Source organism: Fonsecaea multimorphosa (assembly GCF_000836435.1).
Source record: "Fonsecaea multimorphosa CBS 102226 unplaced genomic scaffold supercont1.55, whole genome shotgun sequence".
In the NCBI taxonomy this organism is placed as follows: Eukaryota; Fungi; Ascomycota; class Eurotiomycetes; order Chaetothyriales; family Herpotrichiellaceae; genus Fonsecaea; species Fonsecaea multimorphosa.
Genome location: NW_015971689.1, coordinates 1,430 through 22,957, shown reverse-complemented (window position 1 = coordinate 22,957; position 21,528 = coordinate 1,430). Strand labels below are relative to the sequence as shown.

The 21,528-nt window shown below is 53.3% G+C and overlaps 7 protein-coding genes across 7 annotated transcripts in view; 6 read left to right on the top strand and 1 right to left on the bottom strand.

The window, feature by feature from the left end:
- Nucleotides 1-1,362: 1,362 nt before the first annotated feature.
- Z520_12363 (uncharacterized protein) lies at nt 1,363-2,120 on the top strand (the record flags this gene model as incomplete). Its single annotated transcript, XM_016782849.1, has 2 exons — nt 1,363-1,518; nt 1,575-2,120. 2 exons carry the CDS (start codon nt 1,363-1,365, stop codon nt 2,118-2,120), a joined length of 702 nt encoding a protein of 233 aa, XP_016626050.1.
- Nucleotides 2,121-3,535: 1,415 nt separating this feature from the next.
- On the bottom strand, nt 3,536-4,423 carry Z520_12362 (uncharacterized protein; the record flags this gene model as incomplete). The annotated part of the gene is made up of 1 exon (XM_016782848.1): nt 3,536-4,423. The coding sequence occupies one exon, from the start codon at nt 4,421-4,423 to the stop codon at nt 3,536-3,538; it is 888 nt and encodes a 295-aa protein (XP_016626049.1).
- Nucleotides 4,424-5,731: 1,308 nt separating this feature from the next.
- Nucleotides 5,732-8,453, top strand: Z520_12361 (uncharacterized protein; the record flags this gene model as incomplete). Its single annotated transcript, XM_016782847.1, has 4 exons — nt 5,732-6,022; nt 6,104-6,652; nt 6,701-6,867; nt 6,926-8,453. 4 exons carry the CDS (start codon nt 5,732-5,734, stop codon nt 8,451-8,453), a joined length of 2,535 nt encoding a protein of 844 aa, XP_016626048.1.
- Nucleotides 8,454-8,926: 473 nt separating this feature from the next.
- Z520_12360 (uncharacterized protein) lies at nt 8,927-9,355 on the top strand (the record flags this gene model as incomplete). The annotated part of the gene is made up of 1 exon (XM_016782846.1): nt 8,927-9,355. One exon carries the CDS (start codon nt 8,927-8,929, stop codon nt 9,353-9,355), a length of 429 nt encoding a protein of 142 aa, XP_016626047.1.
- Nucleotides 9,356-12,363: 3,008 nt separating this feature from the next.
- Nucleotides 12,364-14,964, top strand: Z520_12359 (uncharacterized protein; the record flags this gene model as incomplete). The annotated part of the gene is made up of 1 exon (XM_016782845.1): nt 12,364-14,964. The coding sequence occupies one exon, from the start codon at nt 12,364-12,366 to the stop codon at nt 14,962-14,964; it is 2,601 nt and encodes an 866-aa protein (XP_016626046.1).
- Nucleotides 14,965-16,999: 2,035 nt separating this feature from the next.
- On the top strand, nt 17,000-17,765 carry Z520_12358 (uncharacterized protein; the record flags this gene model as incomplete). Its single annotated transcript, XM_016782844.1, has 2 exons — nt 17,000-17,281; nt 17,340-17,765. 2 exons carry the CDS (start codon nt 17,000-17,002, stop codon nt 17,763-17,765), a joined length of 708 nt encoding a protein of 235 aa, XP_016626045.1.
- A 2,188-nt stretch (nt 17,766-19,953) lies between these two features.
- Nucleotides 19,954-21,528, top strand: part of Z520_12357 (uncharacterized protein) — a gene marked incomplete at both ends in the record, with an annotated part of 2,673 nt that continues 1,098 nt past the window's right edge. Inside the window, 4 exons of the mRNA XM_016782843.1 lie at nt 19,954-19,998; nt 20,073-20,317; nt 20,423-20,594; nt 20,706-21,480. Coding sequence (XP_016626044.1) covers nt 19,954-19,998; nt 20,073-20,317; nt 20,423-20,594; nt 20,706-21,480 — 1,237 coding nt within the window. The remainder of the gene's footprint in view (nt 19,999-20,072; nt 20,318-20,422; nt 20,595-20,705; nt 21,481-21,528) is intronic.

Sequence of the window (21,528 nt, the reverse complement as noted above, 5' to 3'; positions counted from 1 at the left end):
TCGGTGGTCTTGGACAGTCAAGCCAGTCGACCGGTAGAGCGGAACATCTCACGCGCTCAATTCTTTCTCTCTTTCTTTACCTTTTGACGTGATGGTCTTCTTTGCGGCTGGCCCCGTGTGACGACGACAGATTGTCAGGAAATTAAATTCCTTGCAGCTTGTCAAAGTGGGAACTCCGGGTTAGTGGTTGTTGAACCCCTCCGGAAGTCTTATGCGGTTTGGGATTTCGTGACACTCTACACAAAGAGTCCCCGCCCACCTCGATCTCGAGATATTGTCAGGGGGGCACAACGCACCACGCCAAATCGTAATATTGGCTCAGGAACTCTGAATGGGCTGGCTAGGAGGAATTCATTTTGTGGGACCCCTTCGAGTATGAGCCCGGAGTACACGGTACAGAGTACAGAGTACAGAGTACCGTTATCCATACTTCTGCACAGAACAGAAGACTCTCCGACCGGGCCGGGAAGAGGTAGGTAGGTCATGGACAATCAAGACAGGCCCCAGCACTGCCCTTCCAATGCCGAGGCACGGCACTTCTATGCGAGGACAATCACGCCGTCACAACCTCTTGCCCAGCGTTGAAACGTAGCGTCAGCTGACAACGAGCAGTTTACTTGTTCCTCGATGTCGAGGGCCCCGGGAATCCAGAAAAGGTGATACCGAGTCATTGGACCTCAGAGCCAGGCGTGGACTGAGGCCAAATGTGCAAATAGCTGGCGACAGTCAGCAGAAGCAGGGTTGGAGGGGAGAACTCCGTCCAGTAGTCGCACTACTACCAGTATCCAGGTTTTCGGTTGCGTGACGGAGCTTCGCACTGCTTCGGAGCAACGAGGTACATACCTATCCAGGTAACTTGTATTCTTCCAGGCACAACAAAAACCCCAGCGACCAAAGTGGGCACTGTCCTACGAGCGTTAGCGAGTCCCTGTCATCTGCGACTGGAAAATTCCCAGACCAAAGCCGCGCTGTCCGTTTTCATGCACAGTAGTAACTCTGCCTCAGAATAGTCTAGAAGCAGATCATTCGAACAATCATCCTCCTGGCCAAATGATACACTCATGAGTTTGTCATACGATTAGACTCCAACCACTGACAATGCAGGGTGTTTTGGGCAGCCGCGCGAAAATCAACTACTACTTCAATGCCTGCCGGACTCTCTTCGGAGAGCACGTCTGCGTTTGGTGCCATCATGGAGGTTCAAAGAAAAACCATTCCCAATTTCCAAGAAACGAACCAAGAGCAGATTCAGAACTTTGCCTCGCCCTACGAGACCAAAATTACAAAGTAGCTGCGGGAGCAAGCATCTATCCTTACCCCACCGTTTGATATCAACATCCATTTACACTTTTGTTTTGAAATATGGCCCTAGTCATAGACGAGACTGCGTATAGGCTTCTCTGGCTGGCCCAGTGGAAGCTGCAACAGGAGTCGGAGCACATGGAGCCAATGCTGACCAAGATGATCGGCCACCTTTCAGTCTATCAAAAAGCCGCAGAGTACATGGAAGAACATGACGTGAGCAAAACACCACCACCAGTAATTGCTATTTTGATATTGACATGTGGGACCAGGTGGCCGATGTGATCTTCGGCAAAGAAGAGGATCAATCTCAAGTCCTGGATGAGTTTTCCGAGCTGTTGGCGCACGACGCACACAACCGCGTCTTTCAGCCAGAACAAGCATCATCATCATCATCATCACTACCAGCAACAACACCAGACTCGGTGGTCGTCAGTGCAGTCGAAGTGGACGCCGAGGGCGAGGGCGAGGGCCAGAGGAACCCGTTCTCCGACGACGAAGAGGTCTCCAGTGTGGGCGAGGACGATGTCAACTGGAGCAGCGACGACGAGACCGAGTTTGGCAGTGTGTCGAGCTTCGACGAGGAAAACGAGGCGGCCGACCACTGCTGCGGCGACACTGCTGGTCGCCACTCCTTGAAGGAGAAGACGGGTGATGTGGACATGGACCCCGTCTGGAGGCCCAAGGTCCGGGACATCGCTATGGCGGATCTCCCCCCGGATTTTGACGCATGGGCGCCGTCTCTACCTCCCCTGGGGCGGCCGGGCACTCCGCTACGCGCGACAATCGACGGTCTTGCCCTCGTCGACGCGTCGTGACCGTCCAACCCTTAACCCCCCAAAACCAAAGTTGGGTGGCCAAAGATTTTCTTCTTCAGAACCATCATGGTGTCATCTAGACCATCACCTGTCTGGGATTGGCCCCCAGTCAATCTCATCTTTCAGCAGAGATGGGAGACACCCCCAGGTCTCCGAGACCCCTTCACCCCCCCCCCCCCCCCAGGAGACTGCGTCTGCCAGGGCGTTTAGCCGCCAGGAAGTTCCGTCGTATGGGCGCGTGTGTCGCCGTGACCTTGTTTGTGGTAGGAGGGCGGTGCGTAGGTGTCCTCATTGACGGACGACCAGGCGCAAGCTCTCGTCATTAACAAGGGCTACAAGTTGATATCGCGGAGATTGGAAGAGGGGGGGGGGGGGGGGGTGGCTGGCGGAAATGGGAAGGGAGAAAAAGAGAGGTGAGGAAGCAAGCAAGGAAGGAAAAGAGTGATGAGGAATGGAGGGGAATAGGGGTTTGGACTATATATCTATGATATAGGTGACATATCATTGCCCCCATGGCTCACTAAGTCAACCTGAGGTCCTGGAATTGTCCCGAATCTATTGAAAGCGAAAAAATGCCTTGGCCAGGACCACTTAGTGTGTACATTGGCTGCTGCGGACAACAACCATATAGTACTTATATCACAGACATCATCTGTATACACGGGTGGAGGGCCGGTGGGGATTCGGAACACTTGACAATTAATTGAATATCTCCGTGGTTCCTCTGTCACCAGAGACAGACACGGTGGAATCACTTGAAAGGGTATTTTTTTTATCTTTGGATGATGGGGTATATTCGCTGGACCCAAAAGAGGGCCTTTGCCTTTTGCCCTTTGCTTTTTGCCTTCGAGACACCCGTCCGGTGTAGCACCCATTTTGTCCCCTGCCCCTAACGCGTCTTGACTGGACGCCCGTGTACCATCATCGTTGTCGTCGTCCTCATTATGATTAGCGTGATGTGTGTGCATCGTGAATCTTCCCTGTCAACCTGCCCGCCCGCCCTGGCAGAGAAAACCTATTCCAGACCATTTCCATTTGCCCAAACAAAACAACAAAACGAGCCCTCCCAAAAAGCCTCGGCACCGGAGGTATGCCATGAAATGGACAAGACCAAACCAAACTCGGACGAATAGTCAACAATGGGGGTTTGTAAGAGAACAAAATAGTTGCCTGGATTCCAACAATCCCCCCATTCTGTTACATTTTGAAAAGAAAAGAGGTACATTTTTCCCAACCCACGCTATAAGGTCAAGTCCCTCGCGTACAAGACACGGCAAACAGATTCGACCTCTCCACACAAGTCATACAGAGAAGACTGCGAGTAAGAAAGACGAAGATGTAAAGAAGACTGATGAGAAGGATGAGGACACGGCGAGGAAAAAAGCACACAACAGAGAACTGTGGACAGCACAATGTCATGAATTTTGGACGCCGAGTCGTGTCATGTCCTTGAGCAACGACAGATCGTCGCAATTGACGAGCTTCTGGAAGAGGCCGACTTGGTCCTGCAGGCGCTTGATCTCGTCGTCCAGGTGTCGCATCTCAACCTCGGACTGGTGGATGTAATTGATCGCCCTGGACATGATGTCGGACTTGCGGACTCTGCCCGACAGCGTGGGACCTGTGGATGAGGTGGTGAAGTGAGAGGTGGACGACGTTTGACTGGTCTCGGTGGCCAGGAGCACGCGGTGGAGCTGCATCATTTTCCCGTTGAGATTGTCACGGTACCGCCTCTCGATCACGGAATGGGCGAACTTAGCCTTCAGAATAGCCGACTCATCCTCGCTGGACGCGTTGGACTGATTGCGCTTCTTCCGTGGGCGCCCTTTCTTCGGCTGTGACGACACTGAAGAGCGGGCGGCGGTACGACTGCGGGGGAGGCTCTTCTTGGAGCTGTGCACCTCGGTGTCTGCCAGGCTGGGCGACGACAAGGGCGAGATGTCGCTGCAGTCATCCTTGACACTGGCAGCTCCAAACTCTGCTTCGGGGGACTGGCAAGGCTGGTAATTCATGGGGAATTCGGAACCACTGTTCAATTGCAGTTGAGCTGGCCCCACGGTCTGCACGGCCGCCGGGTCAAATGGTTCCAGGCAGGGGCTGAGGTACGGAGCATTTAGATAGGACTGCATGGCGTAGCTTCTGGATTGCATGGGTTGGGTCTCGATGGGCATCGACCAACCCTCGAGATCTTTTGCAACCAGGTCGTGCTCCTCACTGTCTGATTGAAAAGTGGTAAAATATGTTTCATCTTGGTATTGCTGAGACCCCGGGTCAAGGAAAAAAGGCTCTGTATAGTATGCCATTGCTTGGTTGGGTGTTGCGGTTGCTGGATTTGGAATTTGCGTCAACACAATAGAACTAGTTTACAGCCGGGTTTGTTTTTACTTGAAGGAGCACTTGAGGGACCCGACTTCTCGTTCCAGAACGCGAGAGCGCGAGCCTGGCGCTCTTCATAAAGGGTCGGCCGTGGTCAGTGCGCAAGCTCATGATCTCAGATCGCGGAAGCTCTGGATCCTGAAGCCCCTCGGGGAGCCCCTGCCGGGGGATCCATAGATTGACGATTAGGTGGGCGTGGTGGGTTCGCGCAGGAAAATGATTCCTCAGGGCCAGCTGTTTAGGGCACATGGGGTCCGGAAGTTTGTCGCCAGCAGACCACAGATCAGTCCACCAAAGATGGTTCGAACAACAGCTTTCTGGTGTTGCTTGACTTCGACTGGACTTCTCCGTAAGCAGCTGCCGCCAACAGCATCAAAGGTCCCAGGGTCCCAAGAGGAGCAGCTATTAGCCAGAGCCACTTTCTTCGCCTACTTCTCCCACGGACCAAAGGGGAGACGGGTCCATGACGACGACGGAGCTGACCTGCCATGCCCGAGACTCGCAGCTCACATGCTCTTGCTCCGTCTGCTCCTTGGGCAGCTAGCTGTAGCTCGCTAGCCCCACTTCGCACATACTTCGCAGAAGTTCGGAGGTGTCTCGCAGATGGTCGGATTGTCTGGTAGGCCATGCTCATGGGTTCGACAAGGGCGACGTCACCGTCCATTGGGCAGTTATCTTGTCGCTGGACTTCGTCGCGAGTCCGAGGAATTGTTGTCACCGTCGTTGTCACAACATCAGGTCGCCGGCGTGCGTCTCGCCGTGACCTCACGCGAGAGCCTGATATTCTGCTGACGGAGAGCTTCGGCGGTTGTTTGCGCTTCATGTCATCTGAGTTGTCTTTTTTCCCCATCTCCCTCTCTGGGATTTCCCATTCAGGTATTTTGACTTTTAATTTTACACTAGAGAGAGTTGCGATCTTCGTGGGACGACGGGAGGCTGAAGTGTAAACAGCCTGATCAGGAAACTTCCACTTGGCAACGTCATGATGAATCTCGAGCCTCCAAGGCACCCTTGAGACTGAGCAGGGATCATTGGCTTCCGAAAGGAGATCCTGGGCCTCGTTGCCAAGAGCGAATCGGCTGCCACATGTGCAGAGGTGGGTGGTCTGATCTTGAGTGATCGGTTCCCTAAAACCTCATTACCAGATGGCTTGGAGAAAACTTTTCCAACAGTGTACGAGGGTGCTGGTCGAAAGCAAAGGTGAGAAGATCACAGCAGCTCCCTGACTCGAGCGAATGGATCACATACCCACGCCAGAGCATCCCTACCGACCCGTTCATGTGCCTTGGTTGAGTGGAAGCCCGAGTCTCAGCTCTGAGTACGATTGCAAGGGATTCCTCGATTTCCCTTCGCGGCATGGCAGGAGCACGCAGAGTTTACAGAATGCCGATTTCGAGGGCAAGGACGCTGCACAGACGGCGGCCTTCCTTCAAGAGTGGCTCTACTTTGGGTTGATTAGCTCCGTCTTCCAGATCTGCGGCATCACTTTCAGCAGGCACGATCTCCTGCGACACACGTCGGGGCTCGTAAGTCCAATGCACAAAGTTTGTCATGTCACAATGGCACACATGCACAGTCTCTAACAACTGTGGCAGAGAAAGAGGAAGAAACGCAGAACCTTCATCACCACGAGAACACTGGGCAAATACTTGCAGCAATGGTACGACAAGGAAAAGTACGCCTCGCCGTCTGCAAAGGCGGAGCACGAAGGAGACGTCAGCTACAATTTCACCTTTGTCTCAGGGGTGCTTGAGACCTTCAATGGAAAATTAAGAACCGCGGGCAACGATGCCGAAGCGACGTATCTGCGCAACTGCCTGCCCGGAGAAGTCGAACTATCAGTTGTCGTCTTGCTGGCCACGATCGAGTACTTCCACATGGTCATCTATGATCCTCCGAGTAGACTGGTGGTCCCTACATGCGCTTGGCTCTCGTCGCTGATGGTAAGCGAAGGCTGGTGCGTAGGGCAAGTGGCCAGACTGTGGAAGCGACATAGGAATGTTTTGACCATGTATTACTTCAAGATGCTGGGTCCGCCGGCAGTCAACAAGGACCATTCCCGTTGTTCGAAGAGTCGGTGCGCAGCCAATGACATACTGGAAGACGTATATATCACCGCCCATTGTCCCGTAGAGCCTTCCTTTATGCACTTTCAAGTCCCGAAAATGATCACGAAACGCATGAGTTGCAGATGCGGCGGCCAGATGGGCCCGCCCAGCGATAAGCTCGTCGCTATAATAATGGACGGGAGTGTTCCCATCATATCGGTCCGGTGTCCAACCACCGCACAAAATCGGAAATGGGATGATTCCTTGGACCTGGAGGTTATCGCATATACTGGAGACACTCCATATGTCGCGATATCCCACGTGTAAGTCTCTTGATCTTTGCAGACTTAGGATGTAGCAAATGGGCTGACGACTTCAAAGCTGGTCCGACGGGTTGGGAAATCCTCGAGCGAATGCACTACCGGTTTGTCAGTTGAAAGCGCTCAGAACGCAGCTACAATATATGATCCTTACAAACCCGGAGTACTTTGACGATATCTTTCCCGAAGGCTTGCATATCCACAAGAGAGCACACCTGGAGCGGCTTTATTTCTGGATCGATACTCTTTGCATCCCTGTCAATAACCTCGAAATAAGAAAGAAAGCCATCCTGGACATGCGCAACGTCTTTGAAGCAGCATCCGCCGTCTTGGTGAAAGACGTCGAGTTGAATGCACAGAGCCGGTACTGTCCTCTCGAAGAGCTCATGGCCCGAGTCTGCGTCTCTCCCTGGTGTGAACGGTTGTGGACTCTGCAAGAAGGAGCCTTGAACGATCGGGTCTTTGTCCAAATGTCCCATAACGAGGTCGTTCCCCTTGATGATTTGAACGAGCCGACCCGGTCGCTCGTTCTGCTATCGGATGAATTGCTCGGTGCCGAGACGTCTGGTTCCGCCGACCATGTTTCCGCATCGGTAAACGGCGAGGACGATGGTCGATCAGGACAGTTGGACTTTGCCGCCAAGTTTGGGGCGTGTCCTTCGGCCATTCTATCCATGAACGTTCTTCCCTCCAGCATCGGATCCAACTCCATTTTGCGTCAAAGAAAAGCAGAATTGTTCTTGCACATATTGACCGAAGTACAATACAGACAAACTAGCAAAGCCTCGGACGAAGCAATCTGCATTACGACGTTGCTGGATGCAGGAGTGGAAGACGTGCTCAGGCACGACAATCGTGAGAAACGGTGGACTACCTTCTTATCAGTTGTGGAGGATGTTCTTTCGGCGCGCATTGTTTTTACTAACTTACCTAGGATGGCCCTGAGGGGATATCGTTGGGCGCCACGGTCATTCCTGAACTCCGCCCAGAGACCGGAGCTCGAAAGAGTAGTCAACATCTACAGCTTGGACACAGGAAACCACGAGCTCCAACACGATTCGGACCTCGACGAGCCACACCACGCGCGACAGGTTTCCAAACCTGTTCGCATCGACGAACGCGGGCTGATGGTTGCATTCCCAGGATTCACGTTTCAGCCGCTTACAGATCCTTTGTCGCCCGAGTTTTGTTTCGCAGAGGAAGACGGCGACGTTACTTATTGGTGCATTACGGAGTATTCCCGGACTTATTTCGAAGCATATTTTGGGGGCACTGCTTTTCTGCCGGAGCATCCTTGGGACGCCGTGAAGGCAGGGACATCTTCGCGGCTGTCAGTCGTCCTAGAGAATCATTTCTCGGACCCCACTGCGCCGGCCCGGGGGGCATTGTTGATGAATTGTTCTGATGAGGCCAACGTGGTATACGGCACGTATTTGTGTCTGATCCTTGTCATTCGGACCACAAGAAGCTACCACCTGCCGGAATTTGAACTGGCAAAGGAGAAAATGGTCCAAAATACGGAGCACGCCCAGTGGGAACTGGCCGTGGGTGCCAAGTTCGGCGGGCAACAGAAGTGGTGCATCGCATAATTTGATCAAAGAAGGGCACACTCAGCACAAAAAAAAAGAGCCACTAGTAACATAGGGTATTGTCTCCCCTAGAAAGGAGCCAAATACAGTTCAATGGTCGTGAGATGAAAGGCTTCGAATATTTTCTGAGTTGAGAGTAGACCTTGTCCGGATACGCAAGGCTGTGAGCGTAAAGGGCGAGTGGTCTTGGCAATACTTGGCATTGCGGTCATCATGAAATGTTCGGGATGCGCCGCGGGTTTCCTGGAGGGAAGCTTCAAGCATCAAACTCCGATTTCATCTTCCAACCACATTCGAACCATGGGCAGAGGGCCGCCACCACCATCATAGCAGCCTCTCCTTCTTGTTCGGTGCTTTCCGCCTGACCAATTGTTAAAGTTCTGAAGCAGGGCCAGAGCTAAACACAAAGGCGCAGACCCCCATTGTATCTGGTGCAGCATCCTTTCTTCAGTGGTGCCCTGTACTCTAGCAACATGCCTGTTTTCCAATCGAAGCCATTCCGCAGCAGCGGCAGTAGCGCAGCAGCAAGAGATCTCCCCTCACGGATCGCGGCGTGGTACAACCGCAAACAGGAACGCAGTCCGTTCTTGTACTTCGGCCTGCCGTTCATCTCGATCGTCGTCGCGGCCTCATTCCTCCTCACTCCGGCCACGGCCCTGCGATACGAGAAGCACGACCGCAAGAACAGACAGGTCTCGGATCACGAGAGGATGGAGTTGGGCTTAAAAGGCGGGCCAGCGGGCGAGGGCGGGCTCACGTACAATCCAAGACGACGGAAGATCCTCAAGGGAGAGCTCAATGAGCGAGATGAATACTACAGGCTTATGGCCAAAGACCTGGACAACTGGGAGCAGAAACGCGTCGAGCGCTGGAAGGATGAACCAGACGGCAGACTGCGATAGAGAGCATAGTTCGACAGACAGACCCGGTCCATCCATTGTGTCTCTTCACCTATCTCTGGGCATTGTCGCGCAATAATCCTCATTACTGCGAGCGTGCGCGACACAAAGTCCTGAGCCTCGGACGGAACCTCCGAAACCTCGACAAACCGACGGCGAAGCCAACCTCGGAGCAACAGCTAGTCCAGACATGTCGCCTGGGTGAGACCACCAATGACAATACACGTGATGAGTACTTGGATCGGGTGACCAACCAAATTGGCGGTCGACGTGCTTTCATGAAGTGCGCGGTCACAACATGAAGAGACCGCCCTGCATTGAACGGAACAGCATCCCCGTGGACCTAGGCTGCAAAGTACGAATTGACATACGGAGCTCTGGTGACACGTAACGCGTTCTAGGATGGAGCGTGTGTGCACCATCGACAGTTGGCCAAAGAGCTTGCTTACTTGTGAAATCTCAAAAGGGAAACTGACAGCTAGGCGGTCTGACCAATACCATGGCGGCATGGGTCACCTGAAGGAGGGCTCGCTTAGATGCAGGCGAGATGGGCGAGAAGCTTCTGGCCACATCAGGAGCACGGACTGGCTGAAGGTGTGACAAGATGGGGAGGGAGATGACGGCATTTGATTGCTTTGTCTGCAAACGGCGTCATCTTCGGCAACAGCCGACATGCAGAGACACGCATGGCAGCTCCGGATGACGACCGAAACGTGTCGTGTTGGTGGTGCTCGGGGAAGCTCGGTCTCGATACGGAGGGGAGGAGCTTAGTTGGGAAGGGGTCTGGACCCTGTACCGAGTATATACTGTGTATTCCGGACTGTTTCAGTAGTAAATCCTTCTGTGCGGACTAGATAGGGGACCTTAAGCATCTGTGTAACGGGAACATGTGCACTTTTTGGTCATATGGCCCCTTCTTTCTCCCAACCGGGCGTCTCCCGACTACCGACCCGCCAAGGACATCAGAAGCACGCCAGACACAGGCTGCATTTCGTTATCGATTTACGTGTTGGATATGCCGGCTCATGGCTAGGGCGCTTTTTGAGTGCATTGGGTGCATGCGGTACCTGGGTAGTGCCTTAAGCCGCATTTCTAGTATCGCTCAAAGAGGATTTTTGTGCGAGTAGCACTTGAGAATCGAGAGGGCTCTCGTGTGGATCATGCCACTGTCCCGGTGAGACCCTCAATCTCAACAGTACCTGGTAAGTTCTGTGTACTCTGTACTGTAGCCCTTAGGTGAGGAAGAGTCACTAAGAGATAAGCGAACAGAACAAGGTGATGACGGTGGTGGTGATGGCTTGGGCGAGTATGACGTGGGGTTGATGGATGGTCAGCCCTGGGAAGCGTACGTCTAGTTGCTATCCGAGGATGGTATATTTGTAGAGGACTGTTGTGGTGATCAAGGCAGTTTGGATTATGTTGGTCGGTGGTGGTTTGTCTCTCCTGTCTGTCACTCTCATTACCTAGGTATGATGAGACTTATTGTCCTCTATCTAGGCAGGTGCATAGGACGGCAGTCGGTGGCAGTCGTTTAGCAGTCATTTAGCAGTCATTTAGCAATCATCCATCTTGCCCTGATTTCCAATCATTGTTGTGCTGTCATGCACCCCAACCAGGGTCCGATCCCCTCCATCGCCTCTTCGCTATCCACCCACCCTGCATCTTCGGAGGCTGATCCAAGTCTCTGGGCCAATAACCGCTCCCCCTTGGGGTCATTTGTAGTAGTTGTAGAACCGGCCACAATTGTTCCTTGGGGTTCCAGACCGTTATTCCCACGCTCACTTCCACCAGTCTGGCATGGGATCCCCCCTCGCCCCCTGGCACCCACCTGGTATTGACCCGTGGCAGCGTGTTGCGAGTCAGCGAGGGTTCACCTTGCGTCAGTCCTCCTCCTACCGGTACAAACCCTGATTTCCCTTCCCCAGAAGACCCTGATTTCCTTTGCCTCTGCTCACCAACCACGGAAACCTCCCTGCCTCGATAGTGTGTTTGTGGTGTATTTCTTGAACGAGGTTTCGGAATTAAGAGAATGCGAGTCGAGTTCATGGGTTACAGGTATGCTGAGGCCTGGGCTGGGCGAAAAGCAGGGGCCACTGCTTGTACCACTCACCCTCCACTGCTCATGCACCCAGTCATGGTTCATCTTGCTTTTCACCTTTTGACGAAGAGAGGAGCCAGGACCCTCAGTCCATTGGGGGCCGCCTTTTGGCTCACTACCTAGTAGGCTCCCCCCACCATCACCCGTTGTGGTTGCTGCTCCCACCGACGTCATTGTTCCCTGCGCCAATTTCCATCCGAAAGGTCACCTTTTGGCGCACCCTTTATGCCTGGAACTCAGCGCTTGTGCTCCCCCTCCAGGCATTGCGGCCACTGCTACATACAGTGCCTGCTCCCCCTGACGATATTTACCAGGCGGCACTTTACTAAACCCCATCTCTCTGTCCCCCCTTTAACCGGCCAATTCTCTCACCTTGCGTCTCTGACCTTTCGCCTCAGCTCACACCGCACACCAACCTTAAAAAAAGTTGCCATTGAATTAGTGATTCACTGCCTCAGCTGAGAAAACAATATATCCCTTTGTTTGCCTGCCCACCAAAATGTTTCCACATTCCTTCTCGCTGTCCGCCTTGTCGCGTGCACAGTCCAGACCACAATGACGTAGATCTTTGGGGGCAGATCTACTTTTTCACCTGGCGAGCTGGTACTTGTGTACACAACACACCCTCACCTGCCACTCCCGTACAATTCCTGCCTGCGCCTGACCCATCCTCACCCACAAAATCCACACCCTCAAAGCGCAGCGCCTCATATCCCTCTCGTCCCCTTCGACGCCTTTCTTGCTGCTTAAGGTCCTTTTCAACCTTGCTTTCACTTATCCCTCCTGTGGGGGGCTCTAATTCTTGTCACCGTCGACTCACTAGCCCGACCCTCGTTGGCCACGGAACTTGATGACCATCCACCACATCACTTCGACCTCACCCGCTACCTCGGGCCAATTGGCCAACGTCACCATGTCCGCCACTGCGACGGCGGCCCTCAAATCTTCATCTCATTCTCACTCTCACTCACAGTCGCATTCACATTCCAAATCTCACTCCCATTCCCACTCGCGCTCCTCCCGGCCCACGACCACTCCACGTACTCAGCCTGCGGCAGCCTCGGTCGGTCAATCCATGCCACCTCACCTATCTCCAAATAATGCTCGATCTGCTCAAGCGCCTAAAGATGTCAAGAGCCCGAGTCCCAGCTACTTTGGCTTTGTTGTGGGCAGCGATGATACCATACCGCCCGACTCCAACCCGGGCGCACATGCTCGCCAAAATTGGACGTACCCCAACTCAGCTGCTCCGAACAACGCCCCGACTCCCCGTCATGTGCCGCTCGAGTCCAACCCAGAGTTTGAAGCGTTTAGAAGACAGTCGGAACATAACCACAGGTTTGCTTTGAACACGGCATTTAGACCTTCCCAATCTCGAAACAACTCGACGAGCACTGCTTCGCGCGTCGAGACTCCCGCATCCCCTCATACAAAGAGGCCTTCGATAGAGAGAAGCTCAAAATCAACCAATGGAGGGTCGGCCGTGCTGCAGCAGGGTACCCAGATGGAGGATGTCTCCTTTTTTGATATCCCAAGACGACAATCTCCGGGACCCATCAATTCCCAGCATACCGTTGCCGACCACCAACACGCTCGGCTCTCTTTACCTGACAATAGCATCCGTACACCTCCCCTCAAGGCTGCCACAAATTCTCATCGCTCAGACACATTACCCTCGTCGGGCGATAAAGACGCTCCTCCAATTGTTTCGCCAACCCAAATAGCAGAAGTCATGAAAAACCAACCAGAAAATGTTTTGGTGCTGGACCTAAGAGTATATCAGCAGTATGCCACGGCGCGGGTACGAGGAGCCCTAAATCTATGTATCCCCACGACACTCCTGAAGCGACCGGCATATAACGTGCAAAGGCTCGCCGAGACATTTGCATCGGCGCGAGACCAAGAGGCCTTCGCGCGCTGGCCAAAGTGTGCCTATATAATAGTGTATGACGCCAACTCTGCCTTGCAGAAGGAGGCCGTCACTCCGTTAAACGTGCTCAAGAAATTTACGTCAGAAGGCTGGTCTGGGACGGGGCTCGTGGTCAAAGGTGGGTTTTTGAAATTCCAGAAACTGGTTCCGGAGCTGGTTGACAGCGGTCCTGTTCAATCCGGAAATGGTGCGTCCTCACAGCCGCTGTCAATCTCAGCTCCGGGGAAGGACGCCCTGCCCGTGGCCGGAGGTTGTGCCATGCCCTCGGAAAAGTCGGCTGCCAATCCATTCTTCGGGAATATTCGTCAGAATATGGACTTGATGGACGGAGTTGGGCAGATGCCCATCAAGAAGCCTACCAACATGACATCCGAGACGGAACGACATATGCCGGCATGGTTGAAAAGAGCTGCTTCAAAGTCAGACGAAGGAAGACTGGTGTCGGACAGCTTTCTCAGTATTGAGAAGTCGGAACAGAAACGCATGCAGGAAGCTCTCACGGCCAAAGTGTCGTATGGGACGCCGCGGACCGAACAGCCACAAAAGATCCAAGTTGCCGGAATTGAGAAAGGCTCCAAGAACCGATACAACAATATCTTTCCCTTTGACCATACTCGTGTCCGGCTTCAGAATGTTCCGAACGGTAGCTGCGACTATATCAACGCAAGCCACGTCAAGGCAGAGTTTTCAAACCGACGATACATTGCAACCCAAGCGCCCATTCCTGCCACGTTCAACGATTTTTGGCGCGTCGTGTGGGAACAGGATGTCCGTGTGATTGTCATGCTGACGGCTGAAGCGGAAGGGGGCCAGGTCAAGAGTCATGTTTACTGGAAACCGGGCGAGTATGGTCCTCTAAAGCTTAAGCAGCTCTCCGAGCGCCAGGTGAGCTTGGAGACGAAGAAGTTCGCCAATAAACTTGCACCGACAGCCAGACCGTCCATGGCGCCTAGAAGATCAACAACAGCCAATATTCCAGGAGAAAGAGGTCGAGACGAGGGGAAATCGTCGACTTCCAAAGTCCCTACCGCAATGGTCCGTCATTTCTCTTTAAGTCACTCAGCGTTCCCCTTCCAGCCAATGCGTGAGATCACTCAGATTCACTATGCGGATTGGCCAGACTTTGGGGCTCCGGCAAGCCCTCTGGAGCTGCTTGGACTCGTAGAACAGGTCAACAAGTATGTCCGAGGAGCTGGGACTTCGTCCAACGATGTCGTGGGACCAGATGAAGCGACGCCCGAAGGGCAACGCCCGGTTCTAGTGCACTGCAGCGCAGGGTGTGGGCGAACGGGCACCTTCTGCACGATTGATTCTGTCATCGACATGTTGAAGAGGCAGCGGCTCTCTCACGAGGCTGGGGAAGATAAAATGGATGTTGATACTGGCGATTGGATAAATCGGGATGATGTCGATCTGGTGGCCAAGACCGTGGATGACTTCCGACATCAGCGACTGAGCATGGTACAGAATTTACGGCAATTTGTTTTGTGTTACGAGAGCATATTACAGTGGCTTGTGATGCAGGAATCAGAGCATCAGAAACGACCGGGACTACCAGACCCCAGACGGAGTTATCACGGTTGAGATTTTGATATAAAAATAAACAAAAGCCATGGGGACATGATGATTGAACGCCGAGCATGGAATGAGAAGCATATTTGCTGTTATTGGCAGCCGGTGGGTTTTTTGGGTCCCAAGGATCTCAAGCCAGCTGTGCATGGCTTTGGGATGCATAGCATGGGTATATGACATTGTTTTTGAGTCCTTTACAAGGGCATGCATAGCAAAGAGGTGTGGAAAGATTATATACTGCATATCTGGTTTTTGGATATCACGATTCTGCCACGAATCGACTCGACTCGACAATGACAATGGTAACGACCAAAGAATCTCGTCTTCCTCTGCCGGTCTTGATCTTGGTTGATTCCTTGCTTCATGAGGATTTATGGATTTCCCTTTGGCGAGCTGAGCAGGGCTGAGGGATTTGGTCCCGAATGCGGCTGTGATCGGATGCAACAATGTCTTCTATTTCGCAGCTAATGCCGACATCACGCACGTTTCCATGGAACAACAGATGGAAGGATTCGCAAGAACGCACCGTGGTGGTTCTCCGATTACCTTGCGTCGTCTGCTGGTCCTGGCAATGCCCTGCGGTTTCTCACCCTCGCACCAAGAGAATACATATAATTACGATTCCGCTGCTGACTTCTAGATGCCTCCATGAATTCTCCGAAAAGTCGGCGAGCTCGTCCGACCGGGGATCGTCCGTCGAAGGAAGTACCAAGAAAACCAAGAAATCCTTTCAAATCTCGACTCCAGCGGTGTTGGTCTCCCAAATTGGCAGGCTGTGCTGCAAAGGATTGGAGTCTTAGCAAGCATGGCCAGGTGGGTTCCTGCTTCGCCATTCGCCCCTTTCTTCGTTTAAAGGTGTGATTATTTTGTGGTTTGCTGAACCCACAGCCGCATTGATCAACAGCTAAGTGTTTCTCTTATTGGCCACTCTACGCCACGCTGGACTGCCTTTCGCTTGGGATTTCAGCTCCGGTGCTTGCTTGTTCGGGGTTAGCCAGTCTGTCAGCACTACTATCGAGCCACTTTCCCGATGGTTTTGTTGCGAATCTGTGATTTCGTTGTGCTGACTTGCCCAAATCTCCTCCGAAGCAGCAGCAGACAACTTCCATGTTGGCCATACAAGATGCCGCAGTGAGCCACTGCTTCTCTCAACACCGTAGCTGAGTTGCAACGAGGCCGCTGTACACTATAACTCGACGGCTTCTCTGCCAACCGATAGGAACCAAGACATGTGCCCCCCGGCAGCTGGCTCGTGTTGTTCCACAAGAGCAGCCAGAATGAGACGGACACGTCGGCGCCGTTGCCCGTTTGATAAGCAGCCAAGGCTCCTAAAAAGACGAGATTCGCTGCTCCGGCGGGCGGGCCTGAAAATGTCCTTGTGCCTGCTCCCCCGAGAGAGGCTTGAGAGGCTTGAATGTCCGCCTAGTGACTCGTCGTTTTCTTCGAAAATAACAACACAGGGCAGGCAGCTGAGGGCAATCGCCTTCCCTATGGCGCTGTTGTCTACCGACTGCCAGCAATCAAGGCAGGCTGACGGCAGTTCCCCTGTGTTGGGCCCCCCTCGTAGAACCAGGTACACGACTCCCCGGCTTTCACAATACGAAGAAGCTGGCAGGCCCATGCACCTTGTCTTCATGCCAGGGACTCAACCTTCAGCCACTACTCCATTCCAGGGTAAGTTTTGGAGGTGCGAAGCAAATTGCTGGTCGATGCAAGGCGCCATAGCATGCCATGCCTTTTCAGCCTTAAACTCAAATGTCTTATGATGTCCGAAGAGCACCTTTGTTTATAAAGCATCCATTTCCCCCCGCCTTCGTTCCACTTGGATTTTGCCACACACACCACACTCGCCCTCCTGTTGGCCGTTGTTAGTCATACTGGTCACGGACTAATATACTATAATCTCATCCCTCCCATAAGACAAAACCCACCAACCTCGCCCTTTGTTAATTCCTTCGTCCTGGTCAAGGCTGTCCCGCCGCGACACCACAGTTTGATACCTCAGCATTGGAGACACCATCAGACATTCCCAACACGTCGTTTCGCCATGTCGAACTATTTGCCGTTGTACGTGGCCATGGGGTTCTTGATGATCGATGGGGTCATCGAGGTCGGTTTCGTTGGGTCAATGGTCGGTTTCTTGCACGACCGGGCTGGGAGGTTCTTCACCATCGATGCTCCCAACGGCACTTTCAATCTCCATGGAAAGCCCAAAGGAATCATCACCGACCAAGGACATACCAGCAACGGTGCTGCAGGTACCGCTGTTGTACTAGTGGGCTTCTTGGGATTGCTCACGATTTGGTATGAAAAACGACGAGCCAGAAGGGTATGCATCTCTCACCCAAGTGACGCTTCTGGGTTCCTCACTAACAGACTCACTCCAGACGCAAGCCATAAACCACTCGGGTATCTTCATTTTCTGGGTCGTCATGACGGTGATATCGGCCCTTCTCACCCTGTCCGCCTTGATCTACACGTTTGTGGTCACGGCCCAGACCGACAACCAGCACATCAACCTCGCGGTTGCGGCGGCCAACCCGGAGCCGAAGATGTACCCGCTCGACAACTGGACGCCAGAGAACTGGTTCATCGCCGTGCTCGAACTCCCTCTCGCGCACGCCAGCGACCGGCGCGATATCCGCAATAACCTCCGCCTAATGAGGGGCTGGAGATGGAACCTCATCCCCCTCTTCATCCTGGGTGTCACCGTGGCCTCGCTGGCTGTGTGGGAGTTGATCAGCGGGCGGAGATGGAGGCAGGGGGATTCCAGGGAGAAGCTCAGAAACTCGACGCAAAGCCCGAGTTATTAGTTCCTCCCGCGCCATCTCCTCGAAGAGTGTTGAGGTACAGCAGGAGGAAAGACTCGATGTTTTCGTTATCGGACCACCGCCTTCATCCGACTATTGTGTAATTCCTTTTCTTTTTTTTCTTTATGCTTTTGTTATTATTGGGCATCATCGAGCAAGCGAGCGGCGCATTCTGGGAAGAAAAAGACAACCCCATGGGAAATATTGTGTGAAAGGGAATTTGGGGCATCCTGTGTGATGAAACTGACGACACGACCATTCGTTCTTTTGGACACCCACTGGACATATGTTATCCCTCTGACAAGAGTAAATTCTAATGCCTATTTTGGTATTTCTCTACGATACATCAGTATCACTGAGTAATAGCAGATTACCATGTAAGTAACAGTGCCCGTTATCGCGTCCCTAAATAATCGTGGAATCCAGTTTCCAAGGAATTCGGGTCTCTGCAGCCTTGTGATCTACCTCATAACAACATTATGGGGAAGAGAGATAGGGTGACCATCTATGTGTCCTCGTATTGATTCTCGATCAGTGCTCGTACTCGTAAGCTAGGCTACTACTATTTGGCGCATGACAGATTCTTCTGCGTCCTTTTGCCATGCGATGATGTGCTTGATGACCGCACAGACGGCGATGAGGGAGACAAGACGCCGATGCAAAGCCCGCAATTTTAAAAATATCACAAGTGGGCCATTGCCCAGCAGGAGCTCATCCCTATCGTCATCCAGGCCCGCTTTGCCCCTGGCCCCCATACACCCTTTCTCCTCCTTGAGCCAGATTCTGGGTCACTAATATTAATTCTCAAATGCCCCCTACCGATCTTCATCGGGGTGGTGGCCTATGAGTCCCTCATATGACTATAGGTACTTGACCCCAGCTGGCAGGCCCAAACAGCACAAAGGGTCGTGTCGGAGACCATGTGGCTGGCAGCCCGGACCGGCACAGTGCTTCGTAACAACAACAATCGATATCTAAAGAACTCTGCAGATATACATCCCGAGTCTGGGATAATAAAAATGGTGTGTGTGTCTATCTTCGCGGTTCGGTTTCAGCCTTGCCACCAGGACCAGGGGAACAACGTTGGCCGTTTATTAATTTAAATCTCTCTCGCTACAAATAAATTTCAATTTTTGGATCCTTCTCACATTGTCAGTTGCCATTCATAGTCGATTATGAGTACCGAGTACTCGGTGCCTCTTACACGTACCGAGTACCTATGTACCTATCTTAGATGACAATAGGCGTCAGAACCTCGCATCGCCCATCGGCCATCACGTCCTCCGGATCGCCTACTGCTGAGCCGCGCACTACCGAACGAAAAAGTGTGCATTCGTGAAAATCCTGCTCCAGTGAATTCAGATGTGACGCCTTGTCGGCCCCCAATGAGTGACGGAATGGTGCTGCGGAAAGAAAAAGAGGCGCAGTTCGTTCTCCCGACGCCTTGTTGCCTCTCAACTAAAGATATCAACGTGCGGCAGTTACAGTGGTCTCAAGGATGCCCTTTGCGAGCATGAATTTGCTGGGACGAGTACTTGCATGCAACCACGCCGGATTCCTCGCCCTCCAGCCTCTGGACACGACGTAGCTTCTCTTCGCTGTGAGGCGCGGGATAGCAGAATCTCGGTTGAGACGATGTCGACAAGTGGACGGTTAAGTCTGTACCTTTCGTCCTCTCATGCAGCAGTCCTGTGGTGTTTCCTCTTTGACTCTCCAGACGGTAGGAAAGTCGAGAGTCACTCGGAAGCCCATTTCATTGCCCTCCTGGCAGCAGGCGGCAATGGTAACAAGTTACAACGAGGAGGGCCATTCATGCTGGGAATTTCTGCAGAGTGACCTGGACAGCGTACCCACAAACGTTATGAGCATCGCCGCTGAAGAATCAAGCCCTCAGCCTCGTTCTTCCCCCTTTCCTCCACCTCGTGGCGGGCCTGGCTGTGGCCGGGGGTTCCTCGGGATCTCATCCCCCGACCCCATATAAACCTCAGTCAGCCAGGATGAACAACACCCCGTAAATCGTCCACCAATTATTGGCGACTTGGGGTTGATATTTCCTTCTTCATCTTGAAGACCCTTGTCGTCGAGGTTTAGCTTTGTGTGCATCCTGAACCTGTCATACTACTGGGGGAACGCTTTCACCTTTCAAAGTACTAAGTATTCAATCTCTCGGAACGACAAAGAATCGTCCAAGATGAAGCCAGACGCTATAGAAACGAGACTCTTCATCAACAACGAAGTACGTGTATTGTGGACATGTGCCCAGGGAGGCGTGCCCTCGAACATCTATTCCTGACCTGATTCACACTCCAGTTCGTCGCGGGCAAGCAAGGGAAGACGTTCAAAGTCTACAATCCCTACAACGACCAAGAGATATGCAACGTGCACGAGGCCACCAAGGAGGACGTTGACCTCGCAGTCGAGGCCGCAGAGGCCGCCTTTCTGCATTGGAGCAGCATTGCCGCCCACGAGCGCGCGGCGTATATGTTCAAGTTTACGCAGCTCGTCCTCAGAGACGCTCAACAGCTTGCCGAGCTGGATTCCATGTGCATGGGAAAGTAAGGAGCTACGCCTTTCCCAACCTTTGAAACGGCTTGATGTTGCATTACATACCATACCAGCTTGTCAACGGGGCTAATCTGTTCCGTCGTTCTCATAAAAAGGCCCGTTGAGCTCCTCAAGAAAATGGACATCCCGGCCATTGTGGGCGTCTTCAACTACTTTGCCGGCAGCGGATACCATATCCTGGGCGAATCGAGTCTCAGCTCCCCCAATTTCCTCAATGTCAGTGTGCGGCAGCCCTACGGTGTGGTCGGCCTGATTATCCCTTGGAATGTAAGTCCGTCTTGTCACTCACTCGGTGACGGGCAATCCTGGCCCTCCTTCTCTGTCTCGTTGTTGTCGCTTTTCTCCAGTGGATCGAAGGTTTTTAATATGGAGCTGCAGGTACCGATGATCATGTTCGCGTTCAAAGTGGCGCCGGCCCTGATCTGCGGCAACACGGTGGTGCTCAAGTCGTCGGAAAAGGCGCCGCTCAGCGCGCTGAAACTGGCGTCGCTGATCCAAGAAGCCGGGTTCCCGCCCGGGGTGGTCAACGTGGTCAGCGGGTTCGGCGACCCGACGGGGACGGCGATCGGGATGCACATGAAGATCCGCAAGATCTCGTTCACGGGGTCGGTGGCCACGGGCCGCAAGATCCTCAAGATGGCGGCCGACTCGAACCTGAAGAACGTGTCGCTGGAGCTGGGCGGCAAGTCGCCGGCCATCGTCTTCGAGGACGCCGACCTCGAGGCCGCCGCCCGCTACACCCACTACAGCATCAACCACAACAGCGGCCAGCACTGCCAGGCCAACAGCCGCGTGCTGGTGCACGAGTCCATCGCCGACGCCTACATTGACGTGGTCAAGAAGCTGATGTCCCAGGTCACCCTGGGCGACCCGGCGGATCCGTCCACGTTCCAGGGCCCGCAGGTCGACCAGAAGCAGCTGGCCCACATCCAACGGCTGGTCGACCAGGGGGCCAAAGACGGCACCCTGGTGTGCGGCGGCAAGCGACACGGCACGACGGGCGCGTTCATAGAGCCCACGATCCTGAAGAACGTCCCGCTCGACTCGCCCGCCTACACCGAGGAGATCTTTGGGCCGGTCGTGATTGTGAACACCTTTAAAGACGAGAACGAGGTCCTTGCTGAGGCAAACTGCACCGACTTTGGGTTGTTCTGTAAGTACACACACACACACACACACACACACACACACACACACACAC